General features: G+C 42.6%; 2 protein-coding genes across 5 annotated transcripts in view; one reads left to right on the forward strand and one right to left on the reverse strand.

The window, feature by feature from the left end:
• PTAR1 (protein prenyltransferase alpha subunit repeat containing 1) overlaps positions 1–2,867 on the reverse strand; it is a 51,776-nt gene extending 48,909 nt beyond the window's left edge. For all 4 annotated transcript variants that reach the window (XR_006102494.1, XM_042454912.1, XM_042454914.1 and 1 more), the window contains exon 1: positions 2,711–2,867. Coding sequence is in view for 3 of the 4 variants with exons in the window: in XM_042454912.1 (XP_042310846.1) it covers positions 2,711–2,796 (86 nt within the window). In the remaining variant the exon portion in view is untranslated. The remainder of the gene's footprint in view (positions 1–2,710) is intronic.
• Positions 2,868–6,898: 4,031 nt separating this feature from the next.
• The window catches only part of C2H9orf135 (chromosome 2 C9orf135 homolog), an 18,272-nt gene continuing 14,606 nt past the window's right edge, over positions 6,899–10,564 (forward strand). Inside the window, exons 1-2 of the mRNA XM_042447754.1 lie at positions 6,899–7,477; positions 9,602–9,710. Coding sequence (XP_042303688.1) covers positions 7,380–7,477; positions 9,602–9,710 — 207 coding nt within the window. The 5' untranslated portion in view covers positions 6,899–7,379. The remainder of the gene's footprint in view (positions 7,478–9,601; positions 9,711–10,564) is intronic.

Genomic DNA, 10,564 nt, shown 5'->3' on the forward strand with positions numbered 1-10,564 from the left:
AGAACATGTTTCCCCCAATAATGGCAAATTAATACTTAAGCATAAAATCACAATGTTTTTCTAGTCCACACACAGGCGAAAAATAAAACAGAGATGACAGAGAGGGAGAGAGAATGACCAATACGTAGTTCATGCAGATGTTACCAGTCAAGAACACAATATTACTCTAAATGTTGGACCACGCAATATGTAATGAACATTCAAGTGCATTTATATGCAATTAAACCTGGGATAGCATGTATTAATGACATGAAGCCTGTTTCCCCTTTTGCACAGGGAGTGGCATAAACAGAGTGGCTCAAAGGAGCAGTGGGCATCACTGCTTGTCTTATGTCAATGAGTATTTGCCTTATGCAAGAAGGAACAGCAGATTATGTAGCTGTTCCCAAAGCTAGTCTCTTGAGTAGCCTTGCTTTGTTCAACCAATTCAATGTCACATCTACCTCTACTACACAGCTATCATTTGGGACTTACAATAATGAGATCCACTTTATCTTCACTCTTGACATCCACACCTGATGAAAGCCAAAGTGACATCAAAACCACAGCACAACTCAGTAGGAGACTGAGTGCATTTCAGGTCCTCTCTGTCTTACATATCAAGTTCCCCCAAATCAGCACTACAGAATCACAACAGCAATTCCCTGCCTTCTCTATAAGGAGGTTCAAGAAGAAGAAAAAGTGAATTCCTGGCCATCTTCTTTGAATTTTAACTGTAAAGAAATATAATAAAATCCCTGTAAAAACAAAGAACTACCCAGTGCTTCAAAGGCATACAATACAGTTAGATCTAAGAACTGTATAAAGATAATAAAACCGCAAAATCTCACACGATAGCGAAAAGTATGTTGTTGATTGTACCATCTGTCCATGCAGCTATCATTGTAACACAGAGACAGAAGACATTTATCTCAAGCTGTGCAAACGGCCCAAAAGTTCCTGGTTATGCATTTTTACTGTCCACTTTCAAAAAATGTACCTCTCTCTCTCTAAGGGTTATGATGGTCCCCGTGGAAAATTGAATGCTGGTGCCTTGTGACATCTAATAATATTATTTTCCTTTTTAAAAAAGTTGGGAGAAAGTGTTACTTGCTTTCATTACTTTCAGCAGCATTGTGGATTTTAATCAAAGTGTGTTCAGCCTGCTGACCTCAGAAATACATCATTACATCCTCCCTCTATTCCAAGTGCCAACAACGCCTTGACCTCAGAGGAAGAGAAGAACCGGCAGTATCTGCTGGAGCTGACCCTCTTCCCGACTGCCATTCCCTTTTCCTTTAATGCCACGTCTTTTTAGTTTATGAGGGCAGAAAACTGTCAAATTAACAATCTGTAAGCAGCTCTGAGAGCCTTTATGGCTGAAGGGCGAGGTATAAATAAGTAAGTTTTGAGAACTAGGGATATATATATACACACACACACACACACACACACACACACACACACTTGAAAAAATAGGTTAACCAGATTTACCTGCTTAAAATGCTTCCCTGAAATCTTTAGAGCTAAGCACCTATACACATCTCTATCACTGACCCACTGAAGCATGACCTTCAGCATTTATTCTTACCTAACAGGATAAACCCATGTTATTGATTCCCTCCCTCACTCTGAGAATCCCATCTCTAAACTTCTCTATTCTAGTTAATAATTACTATGACAAAGGGGCTACATGAAGGTGCTGGATGGACTTAAAATCCTATGAAGAAAAGGAAGGAGGGAGAGAGATAACTGGAAAACTAAGTCTACAAAAAACAGACAGTGCGCTGCCATGCAATCTACTAAGTCTCTCTGGAGTAATTTTATTTGCAGAAGTTGCATAAAGCATAACCCTATAGGAAACCCTATGGAAGCAAAGACTCTCCAGAAACTCTTCAAAACAGAGGAATTAATAATAGTAGTAATAATAATAATAATAATAATAATAAATATTCCTTATCACCACAGTCAGGAAAACCAGTCTGCAAAGGGATCTTGTCACCCCTTTGAAATTAACTGAAAGAAAAAAGCTGGTAGTTTTCCTCTGCTTCCACTTTCTTTCTTTCAGTTAGTCTCTTTATATACACATACAAATATAGATATATAGATACACACACACACATATACACATACATATATATATACACACACACATATACACATACACACACAAATACAATGTATGTACACCTACATACACACACACACAAAATACATATATATGTGTACACATACAAGCACACACACACATACATACATATAAACGTCTACACACGCACACTTTTCAGTCCGTGTTAGAGCTGCCCCAGAGACCACTTGGCAGACTCCGTTTTCCTGGACCCACACCTCTGTGAACACGGCCAGGAAAGTTTCCCCTCCACTTCCAAGACGCCCTCACACACCAGACACACCAAACTTGGCAAGTGACAAACTCCTGCTGGCGGCGGAGTTATCCTTCCCTGAGCAGCAGCAGAGCAGCGTGTTTCTACTCCATGTTCGTACTCACCGTTTCTCTCCTAGCCCGTCCTGCCTAACTCCGAGGTGCCTTTGCTCCCCCGCACCCCCTTCCCTTCTCCCTCCCCCAAGTGGCAGAGGAGGAGGGCGTCTGCAGGGGTCTCCTTCTTGGGCAACTTTCCTGGCTCCCAACCCACTTGGAGGGGGGGGCTAAGTCATCCGCCTCCCTGGCTGCCTCCTTCTCCAGGCTGCCTCCCTCTTTCCCTGCCCCACTCACATGTGTGGGTTGCGCTTGAAGGCGTTGTTGATGTCCTTCACCACCCGCTGCACCAGCACCGCCACCTCCTCCGGGGACTCGGCCATCTTCCCTCCCTCCCGCCTTCCCTGCCTACTTCCTTCCTAATCTTTCCTTCCCTCCCGGCGGCGGCGGCTGCTTACAACTGGCGCTGGAGGCGGAGCGGGCGCCGCCTCTGATTGGCCGAGCGGCGACAGGCAAGCACTTCCGGGTCAAGGGCAAACCCCCCTCAGGGCGGAAGGAGGAGGAGGAGGAGATGGCTGGAGAGAGGCCGAGGCTTCACTTCCTCCTCCTCCTCCTCCTCTCTTTAGACATGACCGCACTATGCTCTTATTATAGCGCTGCTGTTCCACTTTGACTGCTCTGTTTGCACTGCGTTCTTAAAAGTGCTGCTCTTCCACTGTAACTGCACTGGCTGCCTCCTCCTCCTCCTCCTCCTCCTGTTGCATTCTGGGGTTTGCAGTTTGAAGAGAGGCATTTAGAACTTTCAGCTAAAGAGCTCTTAGGCCCCGCTGGACTACAATTCCCAGAATGCAACAGGAGGAGGAGGAGGCAGACAGAGCAGTCAAAGAGGAAGAGCAGTGTTATAATAAGAGTGTAGTAGTGGAGTCTCCTTCCTTGGAGGTCTTTAAACAGAGGCTAGTTGGCCATCTGTCAGGGATGCTTTGATTTGGATTTCCTGCATGGCAGGGGGTTGGACTGGATGGCCCTAGTGGTCTCTTCCAACTCTATGATTCTATGAGTAATGTGGCAAGACATTTCTACGTAAAGCGATGTGTAAACTTACGGCGCCATATAAATAAATTATAATAATAACTTATGGCAAGACTGTCATGAGGTTTTCTTGGCAAGACTGGCTTAGAAGGAGTTTGTCTTTGCCTTCCTTTGAGGCTGAGAGAGCGTGACTTGCCCAAGGCAGCCCGTGAGATTCTATAACTGAGTGGTAATTCGAACCCTGGTCCCCAGAGTCCTAGTCCACTCAAACCACTACACCACGTGTTGGGAAACTACAACTCCCAGGGTTCCATAGGCTGGAGCTACAGCACTCAAACCACATTATCACACTGCACTCTTACAGTGCTGCTCTTCCACTTTGACTGCTCTGGCTGCCTCCTGTTGCATTCAGGGCTTTGCAGTTTAAGGAAAGGCATTTAGACTATTCAACTAAAGAGCTCTTAGGCCTCACTGGACTACAAAGCCGCACACACATATATATAAACACATACATTTTTGCTTCTCTTCCAGTGACTTTGATCCAAAACACACTGGAGGAATAACCCAGCACGGCTATGTTTTTGAACTGTGCAGGTTGAGTCTTCCTTATCCAGAAGTGTTTTGGAGTTTGGGTTTTGGGGTTTGTTTGTTTGTTTGTTTTGGATCTCTGAACACTTCTGTTTGGGTATATGTCCATAATACTAAGGTTAGTATTGTACAACCCATTGTATTCCCCATCACCATGGAATGACATAACAGCTGGATGGTGGTGAAGAAGGTGGAAAAGAATCATATAAACTAATTTGAGATGTGGTGCTGGAGAGAGTGCTGAGAATACTGTGGACAGCCAAACAGACAAACAAATGGGTCCTAGAGCAGATCAAGACGGAAACCTGAAAGCCAATATGATCAAGTTGAGGCAGCTGTATTTTGGCCACATCATGAGAAGGCATGATTCATTAGAAAAGACAGAGGCCCTCACATGAGCAAAATTTGACGTTATCCCAGGGTCAGTGTGAAGGCAATACAGGGGCAATCATGGGTTTCAAGTTTGTTTATCACATGATGCCAAGCGCAATCAGGAGTCATCTTAAACACAATCAGGGGTCATTCCAGGGTTAGGTAAAATTTCAAGTTTGTTTATCACACGATGCCAAATGCAATCAGGAGCCATCCTAAACACAATCGGGGGTCATTCCAGGGTTAGGTAAATTTGGGGGGAAAGAGAATTTACATGACCATGGAATGACGCCCGATTGTGTTTAAGGTGACTCCTGATTAAAACCTCATGATTGCCCCTGCATTGCCTTCACATTGACCCTGGGATAACTACAAATTTTGCTCGTGTGATAAGGGACAGTGATGCTGAGGGAAGGTAGAGGGCAGTAGAAAGAGTGGAAGACCACATGCCAGATGGATGGACTCAATCAGAGAGGCCACAGGCATGAATTTACACAACCTAAACAGAGCGGTGGAGGACAAGGGGTCTTGGAAATGCCTGATCCACAGGGTCTCCATGAGTTGGGGTTGATGCAAGGACAGTTAACAACAGCAAACATAATGAGATAGAGTCAACATGATGTAATGGTTTGCGTGTTGGGACTTTATCACATGGAGGAAAATGAGGGGGGAAAGCAGGGTTTTAAACATTATCCCATGAAAATCACGCAATCACGCTGAAGATTTTCACACACATTGCGATTAAAGAGGACTTACCTCAGCAATAACCAGGTAACAACTGGCAGCAAATAATTCATGGGGGATTATTTTCTGGTTTACTATCTAATTATTGCTATCTGATAAGTCTTCTTTAATTGTGACAGCGTGTGAAAATCTTCAGCGCCATCATGCAATTTTCATGGGATAACGTCCGTTTAAATCCCCGATTTTCCCCATGTGATAAAAGTCCCTTGGACTAGGACCCTGGGAGAACAGGGTTTGAATCCCAGCTTGGCCATGGAAACCTACTGGGTGATCTTGGGTGACTCACACTCTCTCAGCTTAAGAGGATGGCAATGGCAAACTTCTGAAGAAACTTGCCAAGAAAACCCTATGATAGTTTATCTTTGGGATGCCATAAGTTGAAAACGACTTGAAGGCACACAATAGCTAACATAATGAAATGCTTTGGAGATGGGACTCAAATCAAAACACAAAATTCATTTATGTTTCATATACACATTGTCTGAAGATAATTTTATAGAATATTGATATTTTAATACTTTTTTGCATGAAACAAAGTTGCTATGTCTCTGACCGTGTGCAGAGTGAATTTTGTTCGCCACATGGGTATTGCCACAATGCTAGGCCCTTCACATGGCTGAACTTAACATGCATGGAAGTTTCCAGAGACTGTGAGCTCTCTCTTCAAGGGTTGACCAGACATCATAACCGCAAAGGAAGACACTGCAAAACGTAGGAAAAATTTAGGGCCTACCCCTCCTCCCCCAGTAAAAACACTAATATAAATATAGCAATAGCAAATACATTTCTATACCGCTTATCAGTGCCCTTAAGCACTCCAAGTGGTTTACAAAGTGTAAGCTCATATAAACTCTTAGTCATGCTCAAAATGAAGGCCTTTTTGGAATTCCTACTGGACAGAAGGTTTAAATGTAGACCATGTCCTGGAAAAGGAGGACATCTGACCACTCTGTGTTGTCTCTTCTTATGTTAGAAGATGAAACAGCAATACTGTTGGCATCTACTAAGGATCTACAAAGAGTGAAATTCAACTTTTTTCTGCCATTAGAAGGATGGTTCAGAAATATGTATTAGGGAGTAAGCGTGGCGTAGTGGTTTGAGCATTGGACCGTGACTTTGGAGACCAGAGTTCAAATCCTGACTCTGCCATTGGGCAGGTCACACACTCTCAGCCTCAAAGGAAGGGTTTGGCAAAATGCCTCTGAAGAAACTTGCCAAGAAAACCCATGATAGGTTCACTTTGAAGTCCTCATAATTCAGAAAGGCACATAACATACACGCTTAAAGGCACATAACACACACAATAATAACAACAACAACAGGCCCACATGCTTTATTATTGTCTGTCCTAGGGATAATGGTACTCAACAGCCTCTAATGTGTTGTCTAGATTACCACACTACACTCTTATAGCACTGCTATTCCACTTTAACTGCTCTGTCTGCCTCCTGTTGCATTCTGGGATTTGCAGTTTAAGTTGAGGCATTCATAATTCTCAGTCAGAGCTCTTAGGTCTCACTAAACTACAAATCCCAGAATGCAACAGGAGACAGCCAGAGCAGTAAAAATGCAATAGCAGTAGAGTGTAGTAGTGTGTTAATGTGTTGTGGTCCAAAACCCACTGCAGAAACAATCCAGTTTGAGACCTGTCTCAATGCTAGGGAATCCTGGGAAGTGTAGTTTTGGGAGACATTTAGCCTTCTCTGCCACAGAGAGCGCTGCTGCCACAACAAACTACAATTCCCAGGATCCCTTAGCACTGAACCAGTTAAAGAGGTCTCAAACTGGATTATTCCTGCAGTGTGTTTTGGACCTTAGATGCCAGTTTCAGTGGTTTGGATCTTGGCTTGTGTTTTGGGCCTATTATATCATGGGAGTTGGTTGGTTTTGTTTTTTAATCACTGTGAGGAAGAAGAAGACAGAAACGTAGTTCCGGCCCTGAGGCGGAACGTTGATTTCCTCAGGGCTGTGTTTACCGTTACCATGGAGACGGTTGTCTCCTGTACTTTGTCTAAGTGGAGAGTGACAGCCTTGGGTTGAGAAGTGGCTCCGTTTGTATTTGTATTTCCTTATGAAGAGTGAGGCCACATGGTTATGCCACTGCTGACAACAGGATTGGTGTGAGCAGGAGAAGTGTGTCTGCTGCTGCTGCTGTTCCCGCTGTTCTTCATTGCAAAAGGAGTGGGGCAAAAGGAGCTCTTGGGAGTTGTAGTAGCCAAAGGAAGTTTGGAAAATGGAGTTGGGCCCTACAGATTTGATGGAGCGCAAAGGAACCCTGACTTTGCGCTCCAATCATGCCTACTATGGGAGACCAACTCTTGTGTACCGATGGTAAGGATAAAACACACACACACACTATATATAATATTTTACATCATATTTGTGGTCAGGCTCATTTCTGCACTGCAGAAATAACACACTTCAGCAACGCTTTAGCTGCCATGCCTCCGTGCTATGGAATTCTGGGATTTGTAGTTTTGTGAGCGATTTATCCTTCTCTGGTGCCACTGTTGTTGTATGCCTTCAAATTGTTTCCTACTTATGTGACCCCTAAGGCAGTGGTTCACAACCTTCCTAATGCCACCACCCTTTAATCCTCATGTTGTGGTGACTCCCAACCATAACATTATTTTCATAACTATAATTTTGCTACTGGTTTCCAATGGTCTTAGGCGACCCCTGTGAAAGAGTCGTTCGACTCCCAAAGGGGTCGCGACTCCACAGGTTGAGAACCGCTGCCCTAAGGCAAACCTATCATGGAGTCTTCTTGGCAACATTTGTTCAGATGGGGTTTGTCTTTTTGCCTTCCTCTGAGGCTGAGAGAATGTGACTTGCCTAGGGTCACCTAGAACGTTTCCATGACCAAGTCGGGATTCAAACCCTGGTCTCCAATGCTCAAACCACCGCCTCATGCTGGTTTATTCTGGTGCCGCAACAAACTACCAATCCCAGCATTTCTAGCATAGAACCACGGCAGTTAAAGCAGTGTCAAAATGCGTTATTTCTGCAGTGCAGATGCAGCCTGTCAAATGGCGTAACATGCTTTGTTTACTTTCACTATGAAGTTGTCACCAGCTTTTTCTGTAGCTGTAATGGCTAAATCTATCCTTGTTAAAATTCCATTGACAACGGGAGTATGTGATGTATTGTATTATACAGTATTTCATTATCTTTGTGTTGCTTGTTGGTTCCAAATTTTTCTTTCAGATATCTTTAAAGCAGGAGTCTCCAATCTGAGCTAGTGTTCACACTGAGAACGTTGGTAAAATGTGGTCATGCAGAAAATAGTGGTGGAGAAGCATAGGCTTCATTTTAAAAACGGTAGCCATAGTGGGCATCATTAGTCACAGAAAACCCCATACCCCCAGAAAACAGATTGTTGGGGTTAAAATAACAATAATAAAATACAAAAGGTAAACCAGAATGAATTAGGGAAATATAAATAAATAAAGCATACCTAAGCAAAACATCCACCTATACACACACACTCCATACACAAAACCCCCAAACCCAACACAAAACATACACAACTCCAGATAGTATATAAACCAACCAAGGACTTAATAAACACATTACCTCCACCATCACAAAACTGATGAAATACATGCAGCACTAGCAAAATACCTTACTCATTCCCTACCACCTGGGCAGCTACATGGGCTTCAGAATAATTCTCTGAAGTACAGCCATCTATGCTTTTTATTTTCTGAAAATACATTTGAAGCAGAACAGGGTATTACTGGAAATAAAAAGGCATCAGAAGGCTATCCTTTTAAAAACTATATGTATGGAAAATACAAGAGAGATACAAACGCTGGTGGGTGACTGCAGTCACCTTGGTGCCTATAGGTACTTAGGAAGAGCTGCCAAGGTAAAGCATAGATTTTATGTCTGAGCATGAGCTCTGGTCAAACTAGTTTTTATTGTGTTCTTTTGTGTAAAAAATGATTTTAGTAATAGTTAATATGACGCACTATAAAATCTAATTAGCTTTGTAGAGACACATGTACATTTTGGTATGATTGTTGTACATGCAGCTGTCCCAATTTGGCACAGATAGTTCTGATTAATCCTTAGCTGCTGCTTTTAAACTGTCCCAGTGTATTTCTTCTCCTCTCACTTTCCCCCTTTGTCCTGGTTTAATTGCTGTAACCTGAATTCAAAGTATGTACCCTAAGTAGTTTGTACTCACATAACTCTGATGGGGAGGGTGAGAGGAGGGGCAGAATCTTTCCCTTCCCAGTGGGCTCAGGCAAGAGCAAATTGCTGTAGCCTCTCTCCTAGTTTATATTTTCTTCCTCATTAATAACCTTTACCAGCTTGACCACAGTTTGATATAACTTGGCCACGTGTCCTAGATTTCATCTATGAAATGCTGGAGGGTATGCTATTGTGTTAATCTCTTTAGTACTGCCCAAATAATTTACTCGTTAGTATCTTTTTAATCGTTTCAAGGTATTGTAACAGACAGACTGAACCTAAGGATTATGACATACATGAAATTCCTCTGGGCTCCAAAAATCTATGTCGCTCTACATACTGGCGACTTGGGACGATGGATCAGGTAAGAAAGTTATTTTTCTATAATTTAGATAAAGTATGCATGATTAATATTAAATTTGATCTGCAGTAGCTAAAAAAACCTGGTGTTGATAAAAAGACAGTTTACAGTACTATTGCAAGACCAGAGGCATCTGCCAAAATTCTGTTTTCATTACAGCTCCTCAAAAGTAGCTGAATTTTGCCCCTGGATATATACTGGTATATGCAGAGCAGCACAGAAGTGTGCCTATTGCATTTCATGTGTGTTACAAAGATTTTGCTTGTTTTTAACGAAAAGGTTGAAAGTATATTAGTTTAAAGGGAAGCCACTTTGTTCTTATAATTTATTTATTTATTTATTTATTTATTATAGTATTTATACCCCGCCCTTCAGCCCTAAATGCTATCAGAACAGCTTACAATTATTATTTTATGTGCCAAGAATTACACAAAAATAGAGAATACAAGATAGGACCTTTGTGCTTTAAATGTTTATTATACCTTATTCTTCCATAAGAAGCTCAAAGCATTGTATATTGGGCATGCATGCCCAATTTTATCCTCTAAACCAGGGGTTCCCAACCTTTTTGACTTGGGGAGCCTTTATTTCTGTGGTGGAGCCCCTAAGAGGCCTACCCTATGTCTTACAAGTTAATGGTGTTTAGGAATATGCTGCAGGCCAGAAATGCCTTTGCACACTTAAAGCTAGTGCACCAATTGCACCCATTCCTGGAGAAATCAGATCTGACCACAGTGGTACATGCCTTGGTTACATGCTGTTTCAACTACTGTAATGTGCTCTACATGGGCCTGCCATTGAAAAGTGCATAAACAGTTCAATTGGCTCAAACAACTACAGCCATATTGTTAACTGGA

Source organism: Sceloporus undulatus, chromosome 2 (assembly GCF_019175285.1).
Source record: "Sceloporus undulatus isolate JIND9_A2432 ecotype Alabama chromosome 2, SceUnd_v1.1, whole genome shotgun sequence".
NCBI lineage: Eukaryota > Metazoa > Chordata > Lepidosauria > Squamata > Phrynosomatidae > Sceloporus > Sceloporus undulatus.